The sequence below is a fragment of the Apteryx mantelli genome, chromosome 5 (genome assembly GCF_036417845.1).
Source record: "Apteryx mantelli isolate bAptMan1 chromosome 5, bAptMan1.hap1, whole genome shotgun sequence".
Taxonomy (NCBI): domain Eukaryota; kingdom Metazoa; phylum Chordata; class Aves; order Apterygiformes; family Apterygidae; genus Apteryx; species Apteryx mantelli.
The window spans coordinates 85795311-85813980 of record NC_089982.1 but is presented as its reverse complement, the minus strand read 5'-3'; the positions used below and the strand labels follow the sequence as shown (position 1 = coordinate 85813980).

The window sequence follows — 18670 nt, the reverse complement described above, 5'->3', positions numbered from 1 at the left end:
TGCAGGACAGAAACACATCATTCTAACAGCTTAATAGTTTTACCATCAGAAATGTCTTAGTGCTGGTATTAACGAGTTCCTAACGTATACACAATCGTATTTTGATACTCAGAGATGCTTTCATGACGCCCTGTGACCGGTCATCTCATCTGGGAAGGCAGGTCCCATTGCGTGGAGGCTTTCTGGGGCGCAGAGCAGGGGCAGAGGTCCCCAGGTCCAGCAGTTTATTGGCAGCGAGCTGCACTGCCTCGACTGTCTCTTGAACGCTTTACGTTTGGATGTGCAAAGCCTGAATTAATCTGCGTGTACACGTTGCGATTCCAGAACCAGCATTTTGGATTCAGTTTTTCTTGCCCTCTTTCCTTAATCAGTCGTTGCGTGGGCTCGTGGTCTTTCCGCCCTGCCGTTCTAGCAGGGAGATCTGGCTCATGTGGAGGTCGGTCAGGAGGACGGGGCTGGCGGCAGTCAGTCCTGTGCCTCCCGGGGAGTGATCGTGGGTAAAGCAATCACGCTCCTGCTCACCGAGATGTGTGTGAATCGAAGCCTGTGCTGCTCTGTTGGCAGGATGAGGGCTGGAGAAACAACACTGCTCTTAATCTGGTGCAGTTGGATCATGTGACAGTGCTGATGTTTTACTGTATGTTAATTAGGTAGTTATTTTTATCGCCAGGCCTAAAGTAAATAGGGGGCTGTGCTAGACACAGAGAGCAGATCTGCTTGTCAGTCCTGCGAATGCCTCTGCACACGAGTAACTTCAGGCACAGTTCGTCCTGCCAAGGCCAAAGGGACTGGGGACAAGGACCTGCGCAAGGGCTGCTGCCTGTGCGGACAGCCAGCCTTTAGACGCTTGATATTAGGGACTCCCTGAGCTGGAGGAGGGGTCTTAGTGTTTAAAAGCTTGTAATGGATTTTGTTATTATGGTATAAAGCTCAGGTATAGGTGGGGGTCAAACCTTGCTCATGTTACTGAGTTGTCAACTTCTTTGGGTCTCTCTGCGTGCCCAGGAGAGTCCTAGGTTGTATCGGCGGTTAGGACATCCCTGCTTCTCTTCTCGGTGTGTTTCTGCTACTTTCTCCCAACATACTTTCGTGCTGCATGTTGTAGCACAGCCATACTTGGACCTCAATGTCAGCTGAAGTAAGCTGGGCTCGGTACTTGATAGGGCAGCCACAACCAGTGTGCTGTGGGCACGGGGCGTTTGCTGGGAGACGTGCAGACCTCCTTGATTGCCGCTTGTTGATTCCTGCTCCTTGCTTGCAGGTCTGGAGTTGTCTCACTGTGTAGGTGCCGGCTCGCTGGGCCCTCCTGTGCCTTGGAGGTCTGGGGGGCCCTGTAAGATGAAGAGGGTCCGCACGGTCTTCAAACCAGAACAGCTGGAGCGGCTGGAGCAGGAGTTCCTCAAGCAGCAGTACATGGTGGGCACGGAGCGAGTAGACCTGGCTGCAACTCTGCATCTCACAGAGACTCAGGTAAGGAATTAGGGGAGTTGGGGGTGGTGGCATAGATCCCGGATCTGGGTTCAGTCTGTGATGATTCCCCCTCCATGAAGAGCAGCTGGAGGAGCACATGATGCCGAGCGACCTGCTGTGAGATAACATTGAAACCACATGTTTGAAGAGATGCAAGATAGGTTTAGACATTTTATGAGAAATAACGTTTTTTTATCTAAGAAGTGAAATAAAAAGCATTTAGGCACACAGATGTTTTTGCTTTGGAGTTAAGCTGGGTTGGACTAATGTAGATTGAGATCACCTGGAGACGGGTTGTGCAGTGAGTGTCCTTTTATGACATTTTCTACTTCTCTGAGCATGTTTCCTTCCCACTGAAAGCCACTTAGTTATTGCGGAAAGGAGGACCCGTGCAATCTTGCCTGGTGGGATCCAAGTAGGCAATTCAGCTGCGGGGGAAAGGAAGAGCAAAGCAAGGGGATGGAGTGGCACTGGGAGAGAGAGGGAGGTGGGAGCAGCCAGAGAGCAGGTGTAGGGGTGGCTGGGTGTCCCATCTTGCTCCCTGGCATCCGAGGGCTATTTCTAGCCCTTCCCTTCTTCCCCCAGGCAGAGCCTTCCCTGTGCAGCTGCATCCCCCATCTCCCCTGGTGCTTTCTCCCAGCATCGCTCTGTCCTCCATAGTGAGGCCTCTTCCTGCTCATGCTCGCTGTGCTCTGAGCAGAGAAGGGACATGTCCCCCGCTGTAAGGAACTCTGCCTTTTGGGGACATCTGTCTCAGAAGCATGTTGCAGTACCCACCTTTGGAAATGGGGTCCCAGAGACTTGGACTTGCTGTTTGCTAGCCCAGCTGGGGGACTCCGGATGTGCTGTGGAGCGTCAGGGGAGGCTCAGCCTGCTGTCGTGCCGTTTTCCTGCTAGGTGAAAGTCTGGTTCCAGAACCGGAGAATCAAATGGAGGAAGCAGAGCATGGAGCAGAAGAAGGCAAAGCTGACTCAGTTCGGAGTGATTCAGCCTGCCACTGCAGACTCAACAGACATCAAGGACCATGAGGAGGACACTGTGGATGTTGAGCTTTGAACAGCTGATGAGATTCAGCTGCCACTGTTGTTTCAGAGCAAAAACTGCAACCAATTTACAGCTGTGTCTGCTCGATGGCGATACTGGGGATGCAGACATACCTGTGCTGCTTTGGTCCAAGCTAGGCATTAAGCTCCTCTCTGAGAGCTGGAGCTACAGGACTAAACTGCTGCTGGTTGGGAGGAAATCTCCAAATATAGAGGCCCCTGTTTCATAGCTGTGCGCTGCAATTCCTGGGGCTTAATCACCAGGCCAGTTCTGCCTGGTGGTGCCCTGGTTGTGGCGAGGCAGCTGATCTCGCTCACTTGCTATTGATGTGCCAGGAAGCACAAACCATTTCAGTAGAGAGGCCAGGGTGACAATTAGATGGTGTCCCTGACTGTTGTGAGAGTGAGGGCATTTGAACGCAGGGTCACTTGGCGGGAGACCTGTGCTGGGAGGAGAATCAGCCCGACTGTTTTCTCCAGGTCAGTTTGATTGCCGCGTTCAATGCCTAGATTGCAACAGATCGGAAAGTCCCTTGCTCCTAACCACAAACTTTATCATTACATTTGCAGTAAGATGAACCAGGTCTGAGCAAACACCAGGAGAAGTGAGCTGCAGGGCCTGCCGCTGCCAAGACAGCGGGGCTTTATCCCACGTTGTGGTCCTGCCTCTCCTGTGTCCTTGACCTGATCTTAGCCCCACTCAGTTGCCGCGCTGGGTTCCCACATGGCTGCAGAATCAGGCCCTAGGTGGGAACAAGGCAGCCTGAGGAGCAAGTCTGCCCGAGAGCTGTGGCGGCTTGCAGCCTGGAAAAGAAGTGCCTTCTCCTGTCCTGTGCACCGTTTGGTGTATTTTTGCCTTTGTTTTGGCTTCCAAAACCCAGATGACAACCCAGCGTGTCCCCCTGCCTTCTGGCATTGTCTTACTTGGCCAAGATTGTATGCTGCTACAGCAGGGATTTAGACACTCCACTTCACTGAGGTGTGGGGACCAGGGCTTTTATAAAAAGGCAGCTTTCAGACACCTCTGATGCCTCAGACAACCCCCTGCCCTTAATCCAGATGTGATTCTGGCCCGGACAACAGTTGCTGTGTTCTCTCCCCGTTATACATTAAGGTGCCATGGGAAGCAGCATCTGGAGTTTTTGGCTAGCACATCTGTAACTGCACAGTGCAGGTGGTAATTGTGATTTTTAGTGGGTGGAAGGGCTTTGAGGGGTCAGGACTAAGTATCAGACTCTCCCTGCCTGTGTGTTAGTAATTCTTAGGGGCTGGTGTCCGCACCGGCAGCAGCTAAGTGCTCTTGGGTCAGGCTGTCAGTGCTCGGGCTGCCATCTCGCCTTCCTAGGTTTGCCCAGGGTACCAGGCACGATGTTGCATGAGCTCAGGATTATTTATTGTGTCTCTTTCTGACTTGGAACACTGTATTTCACTTTACTCTTATATTGTTATTTATAGAAATAACTTTTTTTTCTTGACAGGTGTCACTTATTTATTTGCTTTATTTCTGTATCAATAAAAATCTAGCGTATTTTAAACAGAGAGATGGGCATGTCTGAGGAGAACCAGGCTTCGGCATCTCTTTGATTTCTGAGCAGGTGGTGATGCCTGGGTGGCTTCTCATGGGACTGTCACTAAACAGCCTTGGTGAAACACGGACTTGGCCCACAGTTGCCAGGGATGGTTTATCCGTCCCTTTTGCTGCGTTCGGTTTTCACTGTGGCACTCGCAGCAGGCTCTGCCCCTTGCCTGGCTTTGTGGTGTCCCCAGTCTCTGGTACCAGGGGAGCTGCCTGGGCTCCCTCTAGCGCCCTCGTGGCCTCAGACCTTTGATGCGGGTCCCTCATCTTTGTGGTTGAGGGATGCTCCTGCCTCATCTTGCAGGAGGCAGCCCTTGGCCCGTTTCAGAGCAGCTGTGACTCGGGACCTCTCTTTCTCCAGCCTGATCGCAAATTCTTGATCTAAAAGGGGGATCAGGTGTGTGAGTAGTGCCAGAAATCACCTGTGCTTGCCACGGTGGCTGCGTGACGTCCTAGGAGGACAATTCCTCTGTGGCCTCCTGCTCCCGAAGCGCAGAGAGCTGCCTGGGGTTTATAGCAACAGCCGATTTGCTTCTGAGAAACAACCCCGCTGTGCAGGCTATGAAGCCTCTCCAGAAGTATTCTCAGGCGTATACGATATGCACAAGCAGAGGGGATTTCTCGCCTATCTCTTTGCAGCTTTTACAATATTTCTGTGCGTTTTGCTTGAAAAATAGGCTGAACTGTGTTTCGAAGGGCAGCGTGCTGCTAATGCAAGCTGGAGTACTGTTTCCTCTGGGATGTTTCATGGGAAAAAGAAGCTCTATATCTTTTTTATTCCTCTCTCCCTTTCTTTGTTGTTACTATAGGAAATACAGAGAGTAAAAAAAGAGGAAAAAAAAATCCACCTTTTCCTCCTTCTAGTAAGACCCCAGCTGTCAAAAAATAACAGCTGCTTCCAAACAGCAGAAGTCATGAAAAGGTGTCTTCTTCTCACCCGTTTTCATTCCTGACATGCCGACAGAAACACGAAAGCAGGTTTTTCCCCCCCCACTTTCTCGTGCGTTTTCTGGTTAAACCCAAAGTGAGCGGGGACAACTTGGGAACAGATCAGCTGGAAGGGTCAGAAAACGGGAGGAAAACCTCTTTCCAATGTGAATTTTTGAGTGAATTAAAAAAAAATAACAAGAATTTCACCCTTGCCAGAAGTTTCGGAGGGTTTTTTTTTCTTCTTCAATAAGCAAAGGATTTTGGACAAAAGTGCAGAAAAAAAGATTTTGGGGGGGGGGGGAAATCGGTGCCCTGTATCACAGACAGGCGAAAGATCACTCGAGCATTTTAAAGGAAGGCGAATTTGAAGCGTTCCTGGCCGGGCCGATCGAGTCCGAAAGGCTCCGGCTTCGCTTGTTGGAAAACGGGACGTTTCTCCCCTGTCCGGCGGCGAGGCCGGAGCAGGCCCCGCGCCGAATAACCGCCGCCTTTTCCCCGATTTCGGGGCCTTCGCGGGCTGGTTTCGGCGACTCGCCAAACATTGGGGTGTGGGGGGGTGGTTAGAAATTAAAAAAAAAAGCGTGGTTTTCCACAGCGGGGAGAAGGGCGCTGCTGCGGAAGCCCCATTTTGGGGGTGGCGATGGGGACGGGGAGGGGGGCGACGCGCTAAGATGGACGCCGGCCCTCGCCCACCCGGCGGGCCGGGCGCCGTCCCCGGCGGGGGGAGGCCGCCGTCGGCCATCTTCACGCGCGGGGCGCCGGCGAGGCGAGGAGGAAGAGGAAGACGCGTTTCCCGCCCCCGGCGGGTCAGAGCGGGGAAGTCGCCGCCCGAAGATGGCCGCCTCCGCGGGGGACGCGTGTGGTGGCGGCGGCGGCGGTGGCGGCGGGGTGGGCGGCCGGGCCGGGGCCGGGGCCGGGGCGGCGGCGGAGGCACGCTTCATCAGCAGCGCCAAGGTGAGGCCCCCGTCCCCGTCCCATCCCATCCCGGCCTCCCCCTTCCCCTTCTCCTCCCCGCGCCGCCGGCATGGCCGCAGCGGTGGATCCCCGGGAGGGGGACAATCCGGCGCCGCCACTGCCTTCGGTGAAATAACCCCCCGTATTTGCCACGGGAAATACTCCAGGAGCCGTCTGGGGAGGGGGGGAAACGCAGGATCCGCCCTGCAGGATATTCCCACCATCGCTCCGGGCTGGGTTTTGCCCTGGCTGGGGATCCAAGGAGAGATTTCGGGGGCCTCTCTGGGTGGGCTTTAGGTTTCGGGTCCCTTTTCCTTTTCCTTTTCCCCTTTCTTTTTCCTTTTTCCTTTTTCTGTTTCCTTTTTCTGCTTCCCTTTCCCCTTTTCCTTTTCCTTTTCCCCTTTCCTTTTTCCTTTTCCTTTTCCTTTTCCCCCTTCCTTTTCCCCTTTCCTTTTCCTTTTTCCCTTTTCTGTTTCCTTTTTCTGCTTCCCTTTCCCCTTTCCCTTTTCCCTTTCCCCTTTCCTTTTCCCTTTTCCCCTTCCCTTTCCCCTTCCCCTTTTCCCATTTTCCTGTTTCCCCCCTTTCCCCTTTTCCCCTTCTCCCCTTTTCCCCTTTTCCCCTTCCCCTTTTCCCCTTTTCCCCCTTCCCCCTTTCCCCCTTTTCCCCTTCCCCTTTTCCCCTTTTCCCCCTTCCCCCTTTCCCCCTTTCCCCTTCCCCTTTTCCCCTTTTCCCCTTTTCCCCTTTTCCCCTTTTCCCCTTTCCCTTTTCCCCTTCCCCCTTCCCCCTTTCTCACTTTCCCTTTTCCCCCTTTCCCCCTTTCCCCCTTCCCCCTTTTCTCCTTTTCCCCTTTTCCCTCTTTCCCCCCCTTACCCCCCTTTCCCCCCCTTTTTCCCCTTTCCCCTTTTCCTTCCCCCCGCTGACTGCCCTGTCTCGGTTCACAGGGAAAAGGCCTGTTCGCCACCAAGAGCATCCGCAAAGGGGACACCGTCTTCGTGGAGCGGCCCGTGGTGGCCTCGCAGTTCCTCTGGAATGCCCTGTACAACTACAGAGGTGAGGAGAGGCGCCACCGGCGGTGCGAGAACCCCAATTTCTCAGCGGTGTGAGGTGCCAACCAAGTCACACCGTTACGGAGCGCAGCCCGCAGAGACGCCGGTGTTCTCGAGAGACGTGAGAAATGAAAGAGAAGGACGAGAAGAGCAGGATTTTATAGCGCCTGGCTGCCTGTGGCTTATTCTGCTCTGCGCGGCTGGTGTGGTTTTTGGGAAGCTCCGGTCTTGGCCCCAGGGAGAGGAAGATACTGTGCGACTTGGGTGAAATCAAGGCAAGGGCAGGGGATCAGATACGAGCTGGGTCTTGTGCTAACTGGACGTTGCTCTCTGCCGAGCTCCATCGCACGTGAGCAAAATGACGTTTTCCACGCGTATCGCAGGGCCCTTAAATGCTTCCCAGCATTATAAGGATGGCAGATGAGGGCTGAGGGCAGGAATTTTGAATGACAGCAGGAACGATCCTTCAAACGGAGCGAGAGGTGGGAGGTGGTGACTCCAGACCAGAGGTGGTGGGCTCTGGTGCTGCCGATACCGGCTGTGCTGGTTTATCCCGCGCTCCGGGCCCTTTCCCTTTCGCAGGCTGCCATCTCACTGCGCCGTCCGGTTGTGTTTTCTCCCCGCAGCCTGCGATCACTGCCTGCGGGCTTTGGAGACGGCGGAGGAAAACGCCCAGCGGCTGCTGGGGAGAAGCTCCCAGGTGCTGCCTCACCCGGAGCAGTGCAGCATCCGCAAAGACCTGCACCAGCAGTGTCCCCAGTGCCAGGTACGGGGTTGCCGGGAAGGAGCACGATCGTAGTGGGGCTGCTAAATCCCTTATAGCATCTGGCCAAACACTTAGTCCGGCTTTCTGCCCCCGAATGCTGCATGAGTTCATCCCTACAGGCTTCACTCAACTCCTCAGGGGAGTTTGCATCTCCTGGGGCCCAGGGAGGGATTTACCATGGTGTAAAATCCGTGTCTGCTCTTCCCTTCTCCCTCTCGCGATGGCTGAAGAGCCTGGGCTCTGCTCCGATGGGCGGACGGGGCATGGTCAGGGCCCAGCACCCGCTTTGCCTGCCGCTGCAGCTAACGCCGGGCGCTGTGCCCCTCGCTCTAGGTGACGTACTGCAGTGCTGAATGCAGGCAGTCCGCTTGGGAGCAGTACCACCAGGTCCTCTGCCTCGGCCCGTCCCGCGAGGACCCCACGCACCCCCTCAACAAGCTGCAGGAGGCATGGAGGTAGGGGAGCAACCCACCCGCCACTCCGGGGGCAGAGGAGCTGGCTGTCCCGGTCTAGGTGACACTTGTTGGGGACAGTCCTGGCTTTACATCCCTGCATGAGGTGGCTGGTGGGACCTGGTGGCTGTGAGACACTGCTCCCCTCCGAAGCCCAGGGCTACCTGCTGCTTGGCGGCAGGTGACTTTGTGCCAGCAGCACAGGAGCTGGGAAACGGGGCCGAGCAGTTCTTGTTTTTCTCCCAGTAAAGGGCTGCGAAGCCCCGAGCAGCGCATCCCTCACTCCTGCAATTTTATAGTGCGTCTGCACATCTCCAACCTCCCGGACATCTGCCTCGCAGCACCCCTGTGGGTACATAAAGCTGTCCCCGCTTGCAGATGACAAAACGGGCACAGAGAGGAGAAGCGACATCCCTGACCCAAGACGGTCACAAATCCCAGCTCTTGCTGCACTCCTGGGCTTTGTATGGGACCAGGATTTATTCCCCAGGCCGTATTGTAGCAGGATGGTTGGCCACTGTTTGTATGCTTGGTACAGGCAGGCAGGCGCAGGCTTCTCCTCCTTGCCCGGAGCAGCGCCGGGTCCCCACGCGGTGATGCTGGGCGTTGATGTGACGGGCTGCTCCTGCCTCCCTCCAGCTTTTTCCTTCCATACCAGCACTGATCTGCTCATCTCTCTTCTTCCCTTTTATCCCTGCAGAAACATGCATTATCCGCCGGAGACTTCCAGCATCATGCTGATGGCACGGATGGTTGCCACCGTCAAGCAGGTACGTCTGCGATTTGGGGCCACAGCTGCCGGTGTGCGGTTTTCTCTTCCCATTGTGTCTGTTGTTCCCAAGGACCGATCTCTTCTCCAGTGGTCGGCAAAGCAGGGTCCTGCTTCAAGAGGCTGCAGCGTTGAGTGATCCTTGGTCATGGGGACATCAGGCAGCAGAGAAGGCTCCTATGTCCTGAGCCAAGCAGGACTTTTTCTCCTTACCAGATTAACACACATTTTTCAGAACTGAACCTTTCCTCTGGCTCCGTTTCTTTTGCCCAGCTTTACTCTGACAGTAAACTACCGCTGCATGAACGCTTCTGTTGCTCCTTGATAGCAGGCTGGATACCTCCGAGCTCGGCGGGGCTTGTCCCCTCCTGCCTCTCTCCCGGCTGGCGAGGAAAGCGGTGTTAGTGCAGTGCATTTGCTTGATTTCTTTTTCAGGCTAAGGACAAGGACTGGTGGATAAAGGTCTTCTCCCAGTTCTGCAGTAAGACGGCAAATGAGGAGGAGGAGATTGTGCACAAGCTGCTGGGGGACAAATTTAAGGTAAGAGTCGGGCAGCCCTCGGAGGCATTGAGTGCTGGGAACCCCTAAGCTCGCCGTCTCCCAGCCCGTGTGTGCGAGTCCGCGGATGTGGAGGCCCCGTTACCTCTGGGATGGGAACAGGCTCTCAGTGGGGGGGTTGCGGACCCACATACAGCAGGTCCCAGCACCCAGGGGTGCAGCGATGAGCAGGCTGGCTTGGTCCCACTGCCTGGTCTGGGAAGTTAAGCATGCGTTGAGCTGGTGCTGGGATGGGAGATGCTGGAAATCCCGAAGTGGGGTGCCCAGCCCCGTTAGGGGCCTCTGCTGAGCTGACAGAGAGGGAATGGGTCACTTAGCAGGCTTTGGGCTTTGGGGTGATGCAGAAGAACAAGCTGGTAGTTTCTGCAATGGAGATGCTTCCCCTTGGGAATGGGACAGGATGATATTTCGCTGCTGAATGGGTGGCTTTTGCTGCTAAAAAGGGTGGATTTTGCTGCTCCGAGGGCAGCAGCCTCCAGCCTTGCTGTGAAGGCTGAGGAGCCCGACTCCTGAGCCCTGTGGCTCTTGCTGGGCTCATCTGTCGGCCCGGGTGTGACGCCCGGTGGCATCTGCCCCCCCCGATGTTGTTGCCATTTCCCGTCAGGGCCAGCTGGAACTGCTGCGGTTGCTCTTCACAGAAGCTCTTTACGACGAACATCTCAGCAGGGTGAGTGGAACGACCTCCCCGCTAGCCTGCGAGTGCGGCTGGACCCTGCGTTTTGTGCTGGTCCCTCTAGGTCACGTCTGCCCCAGACTCCCCGGGGAGTCCACTTCCCCCCAAGCTCCCCGTGGGACTTGAGGCACGTGTTGGTGCATGTGTGCGTGCAGGGTAGCGTGCAGCTGGGTCGGCAAGCGGGTCTTCTTCGGCACGTGACGGATCAAAAGTGCGGGCGCAGGGGGAGGGCAGCTCCTACAGCAGGTGGGGGTCCCTTTCCTCAGGGACACCCAGTGCTCCCGGTTTCTGGACTGGCCTCACGTGTGTGTGAGCATCTCCCTCCTGAAAATCATGACGGAGCATCAAATCACAGCTGCAGACTCGCTGCCTCAGTTTCCCCCAACGGGTCTCACTCCAGGCATCTCCGGGGACCGTTGCTTTGTCGGGGCCAGGCGCCTATGGGAGCGTTTCTGCCCCCATCCGTGTGGGCCTGGGGCCCCGGGGCGGGCAGCGCTGGCCCCTGGCAGCGGCGGGATGTGGAGCGAGGTACCACTGCGGGCCGGCCGGGGCTCAGCCGCTCTCTCATCTCCCTCCTGCAGTGGTTCACTCCTGAAGGCTTTCAGTCCCTCTTTGCCCTCGTTGGGACCAATGGCCAAGGCATAGGAACCAGGTAATGGGGCTTCCCGCTCGCTTCTCGCAGGGCGGCAGAGACGTGGCGTGGAAGGGATGGACAGTCCGTACATCCGTGTTGCCCTGGGTAATGGCTGGGTCCAGACTGGGCCGTCACGGTGTCCCTCTGCTTCCCCGATAGCTCTCTGAGCCAGTGGGTGCACGCTTGCGATGCGCTGGATCTCCCCATGCCCCAGCGAGAGCAGCTGGACGCCTTCATCGACCAGCTCTACAAGGATATCGAGAAGGGTAAGGCCCCGGTGTGGCCATGGGCGATGTCAGGCAGCTCCATTTGTAGGTCCCGGTGGGGTTTCTGCTCCTGGGGACTCCTCCCTGTGTGCAGGGACTAGCAGAGGTTCCCACTGGGGATCGGGAGAGCCTATTTCCCCCGGTCCACGTGAGCCACGTCTCACGCCATCGCTACCTGGACGGGGCAGGTCCGAGTTTGTGAGCAGCGTGGCCCAGGTGTACAGGTCGGAGTGGCTGGAGGGGAGATCTGGAGAGATCCCATGCAGAAAGTCCAGCTTGCAGCGGCGCTGAAAGACCCATTTACCATTTTTTGGACTGACTTAGGCTTGCCCCTTCGAGGAGCTGCTGATGCAGCTGTGTGAGGGACAGGGGAGCATCCGCTTGACCTGGGGGTGCGAATCTCCGTGTCCTCCATGCTTCTTGGTGGTGAGGGAAGTGGACTTGGAAACCACCCTCCAACATACGGTCCCTTAAGCAAGCGCTGGCTGGATGCACGTGTCCGCACTGGCGGACGTCCCCCCTTGCATGCGCTGAGCCGCATGCGTGGAAGAGCCGGAATGGCCCACGCAAAGCCTTAACCCCCCTCTCTGTGCTGCAGAGTCAGGAGAGTTCCTCAACTGCGAGGGATCGGGTCTCTACGTTCTCCAGAGCTGCTGTGAGTAACACAAGGACTGGCAGGAAAAGTAGTCGTGGGGATAGGGATGTCCAGTGCTAGACCGTCTTGCGTTTTCCTAAAAGCCTCTGGGTGGGACGGGATGGGATGGGATGGGACGGGGTGGGATGGATGCTGTCCTGGGGCCTGGTTCTTCTCTCAGGGTCTCCTGGCACCTTTCCCGGCTATGAGATGGTCAGTTGTGCCTCGAACAGACTTGGACGTGATGTGGGCTCCGGAGCTGCGTGTGCCGTTGGCAAAGAGACCATCTCGGGCCTTGTCTGAGTGAAACGGAGCCGGGTGAACCGTTAATGCAAGGGAAGGCCTCTGCCTTGGCCAGGCCACAGGGATGTAGGATGGGACGTCCTACCACCCCGAGCCACCTTCTTTCACTCCTAACCATTAAAGGCAGAGTAGGGATGAGCAAGGCCTGGGGAGCGTCACGCTGGTGTCCCCAGGGCAGATGGGGTGGCACGTCCCTCTCTGTCGGGGGCACCGGCTCCTGGTGTGTCCCTGGCCACCGCTAGCCCGGAGAGCAGGCTCCGGCGGATGAAACCAGCCTGGCGCATGGCCCATGCAGGATGCCAGGATGCCTCTGCCTTCGCCTTTTTCTGGAGACGTCCTTGCAGCTGAACCCCATCTTTCCCGTAGGTAACCACAGCTGTATCCCCAACGCCGAGACATCCTTCCCGGACAACAACTTCCTCCTGCATCTGACAGCTCTGGAGGATATCGAGGCAGGAGAGGTGAGCCAGCGGGGCTGAGCCGAGGCCGGGGCGAGGAGCGGGACGAACCGCGCTGCTCCGGGTTTGTCGGAGCCGGCTCTCAGCCGGGCCCGTTTCTTTTTGCCCGGCAGGAAATCTGCATCAGTTACTTGGACTGCTGCCAGCGGGATCGGAGCAGACACAGCCGCCACAAGATACTCAGGTGGGGGCCGCTCGGCGGCGACGGGGAAGGCGTGCGCGTGGCGTAAGGGGCTCCCGGGCTTCCTCCGCGCCGCGGTCGGACCGCGGGGGGACTCGTCTCCGAACCGCGAGCCCTCCGGGTGGGGGGCAGCACCTTTAGCCCTTTCCTGGCTGCTCCATCCCCGTTGCCCCCCACCTCCTTACGCAGCCCCCTGGCTCTTTCTCCCCTTCCCGTCGCCTCCTCCAGGGAGAACTACTTGTTTACCTGCTCGTGTCCGAAGTGCCTAGCGCAAGCCGACGACGCCGACGTGACGTCGGACGAGGAGGAGGAGGGCGAAGGGGAGACGGATGACGCTGAGCTGGAGGATGAGATGACCGACGTTTGATCCTGCGGCCCGGAGGAAAGAGGAAAGGCAGGGAAGGGGGAGTCCGCCGAGACGCGGCAGCTTTAATACTAGAAACAGGGTTGTGTTGTGGGGTCGGGGTGGGAGGCCGCGTGCCGGCGGCGGGCGCCGAGGTCTGTCCGGCGGCGCGGGGCAGCGGCGGAGCCGGAGGCAGGCCCTGCTCCCGCCCGTCCTTGTCGTGTGCTCTGTGTGTGCGTGCGTGTGCGACGCCGTCCCCGGCGTCCCCGCGGGGAGAGGCCGGGAGCCGCCTTCCCAGCGGTGCTCCGGTGCATCCCGGTTCCTGCCGGCGCTCGCAGGGGACGCTAGAGGAAAGCGGGATCCGGCCAACGCCCGGGCCGGGGCAGGGGACGTCGCGGGCTAGCGGCGCTCGCGTCGTGGCCGCCTCCGAGGCCGCTCCGCCGTGTCTGTGCTGGCCGCGGGTACGGAGGAGCGGGTCCTTTCCTGCCCCGCAGGGATGAGGGGAATGTGCGTGTGTGCGTGTGTGTGTTGCGCACGAGGGTTACTATTTAATGTCTATATTAGCACTATCTACACACTAAGGAGCTGAGGTCCTTATACATATATATATATATATATATACACACTCCATTTCACGCCTTGGCTTGCAGCAAGCAAGGGGTGAAGCGATTTTGCGGGTGGGACGGAGATGCTGTAGGGGCTCCAGCGAGGAGAGAGGGGCCGGGGCTCCCTCCCGCCGGGCATCCTTGAGCGCTCCGGTGTCCTCGAGGGCACCGAGGGGTATCGGACCTTGCTGGGAGCATCTGTCCTCTTGCAGGGCTGCGGGATGGGGCCGGGGAGGAAGAGCCCTGCCTCACCAAAGGCTTCGCAGCCTTTGGGGGAGACCGACGAGCTCTGGCGGCTCCGCGAGCTCCAGAGGGCTGGCAGCTCTCGCTGCCGTGCTGGGTGCCATCCTGGCAGCCGCTCCGAGACGTCGGGTGCCAGGGACGGGGCCAGGCACTCGGTGCCTGCAGACCCCAGGCTGTCACGGCCGGGCCAGGCCAGGCCCAAGGGCAGGACGCTGACGGGGGTTAGCGCTAACTCTGGGTGCTGTGCGGAGACGTCGCCGGAGCCAGGCGGTTGTCATCCATCCCGCGCCGTCGGGACCGCGGGAAGCACGCTCGGGCGGCGAGGCTCGGCCCCGCCGTTTCGCTTCCCGCGGTGCCCGCGGCGGCCGGGACGAGGGGGACACCACAGGGAAGCGGAGACGGGCACCTCCGTCCCCGCCGTCCCCGCACCCCGCTGCTTGTCCCCAGCCCCGCGGCGTCCCGGGCCCTCGCGCCCTTCAGTGTTCGTAATAAACTGAGACTGGTGAAAAGCGGGGCCGCGTCGTTCCTACCGTTAAACCGGAGCGGGGTGAGTGCAGAGATGGGGGCCGCGATCCGGCTGGGGAGGGTGCAGGGACGAGGGCAGAGATGCCATCCCACGGCGGTGAGGTTGGACCGAGCCACCAGGGACGCAGCCGAGCGCGCTGCAGTCCCCCGCGCGGCATCGGCGCCGGGCGAGATTTGGCCCTTCGTTCCCCAGCCCCTGAAGAAAGAGGAAATTCTCCCTTCTCTAAAACCTGTTTAGACTTCGTTAGCTCGGACAAAAATATACAGACGTCGGGCGAGCCCTGCTAGTGCAGACCGACCCCGGAGCTAGCTCTCCCTCCCGCCCCCCTGAGACTGCGTCCACGTAATACTCTAAATCGGCGGCACAAGCTACCGCCGGCATCGTAAAAACGTTTCCCGGGGAAGTGCCGGCCCGGTTCTCCGCTCTGGGCCACCACCTCCCTCCCAGAAAGTCCCTGCAAAGGTTCTTCAGCGCCACAGTGCAGGTCCCACCGCCGGCGCCGCCGTTCGGCCCGACGCCAGCGGCAGCGTGAAGGTCTTCCCGTTGCGGAATCCAGCAAGGCTGGGCGGTGGGATTTCGGGAGCGCGTGGAGGCCCTTTCCTCAAAACTGGTCCCCGGGGCGAGCTCCTGGGATCCCCCGAGAAGACCGCGACGCTCCGTGGCCTCCTGCTGCTACCAGAAGGTCCAGGGTGGCTGCATCATTTCGTACGTTGGGATGCTGGTGACGTTGACGGGGATGGAGATGACGGCCCACGGGAGCCCGTGCTGTTCCAGGGAGCGTCGGATCATGTACCTGGGAGGACAGAGGAGTGACGGGCGCGTGTGAGCCTCCCAAGCAGAACCTGGCCACGGTTAGTGCAAACTCCCAATGACCTTGAGGAGAAGCTCCGTGGATTAAGTATGACTGAATCCACCAAAAATCTGGCTCACAAAGCGCAGATGGGACATGAGGCTCCCTGGGACCTCTCTGGTTTGTGGGCACAAGGCTGTCACTTGGCCCTTCCCACAAGACGCTCCACATTTGGGAAGATCAGAGCATTGGGTGACCAGAACCAGATCCCGAAGGGCTGACGTACGCTGAGAAAACAGCCGCACGTAAGAACCTGGCACACAGGGTGACGCGGAGACCTCCTGGTCGCGAGGATGACACCACCCAAACCAGATCTGCTCCGAGAACCAGCCTCAGTGTTGGAGAGGGAGCCAGATGCCTCCAGCCTCCTCCGAGAGCAGCGACCTGCGTGGAGCTAACGCGGCCACCTGGATGCCGTGGTGGGCTCACGGCTGGCCGGCCGTGACATGTCCCTCAGCCATGGTACCTACCCATCCCTGCCCAGCAGGAAGAGCGCGGGGATGTCCGCCGTGCGCCTGGTGCTGTCCTGGATCATTTCGATATAGAAGCTGTCGTTATCGTAGGCGTTATCGGCAATAATCACCGCCCGTCCTCCGTGCTCCTGGATCACCCGCGTCTTCGACAGGAACGAGCAGCCCCTGGGGCACAGAGCGACCTGTCTAGGGACGCGGGAGCCAGGCGCCTCTCAGACAGCAAGCGCCAAGAGCTCGCCTGGAGATGCCCGAGACGCGGGCTGCCTCCCCGGCTCCGGGCGTTCCCCAAGCCCTTCCGATCTTGGACACCGCATTTTAGCAACAGGACTGCCCAAACTCCGCTGGTGGGCCACCACCTCCCCCAAAATAGGGCTTTTTCTAGCTTGCTGTAGGTTGTTTTCGAAGAGACCCAACACGCTAAGTCCTCTCCTGGGATAGTTTTGCAACCAAGGGGAAGCGGCTGGAGGCGACGGTAAAACGCGGCCGCGGCCCCTTCCTGCGCTCCCGTCCCGGGTGCCCCCCACCCAAAGAGGTCCCGCGGCGCCGGACCTACCCCCGCTCCACCAAGGCGATCTGGTCTTGGATGAAGACCCCATTGTTCAGCTCGCCGCAGGCTTCGGGCGGATCCGCCGGGACCAGGTGGATCTGGTCGTACCTTGTGTTCTCCGAGGAAGAGACAGGCGAGGGTGAGCCAGGGGAGGGGAAACCGAGGCACGGCACCGTGCGGTGAGTCGCGCGAGGCAGGGAACGGCGGCGGAGGCTCTCGATTGGATCGGGGCCTGGGGCAGCCCCTTGGCAGGACACAGGGAGTCCTTAGGGCTCCGGGAGCGCTGGGATGCTTGGACTCCAGGATCGAAGAGATGCTCCAAGCTCTTGCAAGAGCCCGGCTGGGACTGGCTCCTCCACGGAGGAGGAGGGAGTGTGCCCGGATTGAACGGGAGCATCTCTACCTGTTGAAGCCGGTCACGGAAATTTGGGAGCTGCCTGATCTAGGCTCCAGCGCGTGCCGAAAGCGCCGCTCCGAAAGCCTGGCGAGGCGGGAGGCAGCGTGCGCCTCCTTCCTAGGGGAAAGCTCCCGAAAGCCGCCCTTGCCGTTAGCTCCGCTTTCGCAAGGGGCTTCGAATCACCAGGCCCCACAGTGGAGAAACACGGGAATGGGGGGGGGCTCCGAGACAAACCCCGTCCTTATACTTACAAACACTCCCCCAAAATCCTTGGCCGGAGTGGCAGTGAAGATGTAGCGGATGTCTCCGGGGCTCAGCACTTGGAAATACAAGTATTCATGGACGCGTAAACCTGCGGGTGCGCGGGGAGAGATGAGAGGCAACGAAAAGGCAATGGGAAATTCCTCCCGCGGGATTTCGAGCCGAACGCGCGGCCGCGGCCTCGACGTGCGGCTCATCCCGGGCAAGCGCCCTCCGTTTTAACCCTATTTAGGGTTTTCCGCTAAAAAAAAAACAAAGCCTCCCTCCGCCCCCTTGCGAAACGTCGGCAGCAAAACGGGGCCTTTCCCCGGGGGGGGCAGCTCGGCCGACGGCTCGTGACCTCCCGCGCCGTTCGGGCAGCCGATGCGCGAGAAACGAGACATCCGGGCAGGATGCAACGGTGGGGGACGGGCAGCGAGCGCAGCAGGGCCTGCAGCCCCCGGGGGCCCCGCAAACACCTGCAAAACGGGCGCTGGGGCATTGCCGGGGGGGGACAGAGCGGAGACGGGGGAAACGCAGCCAGACGGGGGTGCACAGAAAGGGGAAACGCACCCCGATCTCCCAGGGGACAGGGCTGAAATGCATTGGATCACGGTGCCGGAAGGGGTGAAATGCACCTGGACCCAAGCGCCCTAAGGGCAGATGCACCCAGATTGGGGTGCCCCAAGGATAAATGCACCCGGATCGGGGTTGCACGGAGGGGAAAGGGGAAAATGCACACAGATCATGGAGGAGATAGGGGTATAATGCACCCGGATTGGGGAAAGCGGAGGGGAAATGCACCCGGATCGAGGTGCCAGGAGGGATAATGAACTGAACCCGGCTGCATGGAGGGGGATGTACCCCACTGGAGGTGCTGGGAAGGGAAATGCACCCAGAGCAGGAGGCACGGAGGGGAAATGCACGGGGATCGAGGTGCCTCAAAGGGAAATGCACCCAGATTGGGGGGCCCCAAGGGGAAATGCACCCGCTTCGAGGTGCTGGGAAGGGAAACACACCCGGAGCAGGATGCACGGAGGGGAAATGCACCCGTTTCGAGGTGCCTCAAGGGGAAATGCACCCAGATTGGGGTGTTCCAGGAGGACATGAACCCACATCGAGATGCACGGAGGGGAAATGCACCCGGATCGGGATGCACAGAGGGGAAATGCACCCAGATTGGGGTGCCCCAAGGAGAAATGCACCCGAATCGAGGTGCTGGGAAGGGAAATGCACCTGGACCGGGATGCACGGAGGGGAAATGCACCCAGATTGGGGTGCCCCAAGGGGAAATACACCCGAATCGAGGTGCTGGGAAGGGAAATGCACCCGGACCGGGATGCACGGACGGGAAATGCACCCGGTTAGAGGTGCCTCAAAGGGAAATGCACCCAGATTGGGGTGCCCCAAGGGGAAATGCACCCGGATCGGGGTGCCTCAAAGGGAAACGCACCCAGATTGGGGTGCCCCAAGGGGAAATGCACCCGGATCGGGGTGCTGGCAAGGGAAATACACCCGGATTGGGGTGTTCCAGGGGGAAATGCACCCAGACCGGGAGGCGCGGGGGGAAGCGCCCGGTGCCGGTGCCGGTGCCGGTCCGGTGCGGGCCGCACTCACCGCGGGCCGGGCAGGAGCAGAGGCAGATGCAGAGCCAGAGCGAGCGGCGGAGCATGGCTGCGCCCCGCACCGCACCGCGCCGCGCCCCCGCCCCCGCGCCGCGCCCATTGGCGGCG

General features: G+C 59.3%; 3 protein-coding genes across 3 annotated transcripts; 2 read left to right on the top strand and 1 right to left on the bottom strand.

The window, feature by feature from the left end:
- Positions 1-1272: 1272 nt before the first annotated feature.
- LOC106497720 (homeobox protein not2-like) lies at positions 1273-3181 on the top strand. Its single transcript, XM_067297224.1, has 2 exons — positions 1273-1470; positions 2368-3181. Exons 1-2 carry the CDS (start codon positions 1339-1341, stop codon positions 2524-2526), a joined length of 291 nt encoding a protein of 96 aa, XP_067153325.1. The 5' UTR covers positions 1273-1338; the 3' UTR covers positions 2527-3181.
- A 2672-nt stretch (positions 3182-5853) lies between these two features.
- SMYD5 (SMYD family member 5) lies at positions 5854-14431 on the top strand. The gene is made up of 13 exons (XM_067298404.1): positions 5854-5973; positions 6915-7023; positions 7646-7785; positions 8119-8240; positions 8938-9007; positions 9442-9546; positions 10169-10231; positions 10819-10889; positions 11031-11137; positions 11736-11792; positions 12441-12535; positions 12646-12716; positions 12942-14431. The coding sequence occupies exons 1-13, from the start codon at positions 5854-5856 to the stop codon at positions 13078-13080; spliced, it is 1269 nt and encodes a 422-aa protein (XP_067154505.1). The 3' UTR covers positions 13081-14431.
- Positions 14432-14632: 201 nt separating this feature from the next.
- PRADC1 (protease associated domain containing 1) lies at positions 14633-18632 on the bottom strand. The gene is made up of 5 exons (XM_067298405.1): positions 18555-18632; positions 16949-17049; positions 16307-16416; positions 15751-15918; positions 14633-15223 (listed from the first exon to the last, which is right to left on the bottom strand). Exons 1-5 carry the CDS (start codon positions 18607-18609, stop codon positions 15103-15105), a joined length of 555 nt encoding a protein of 184 aa, XP_067154506.1. The 5' UTR covers positions 18610-18632; the 3' UTR covers positions 14633-15102.
- Positions 18633-18670: the final 38 nt, after the last annotated feature.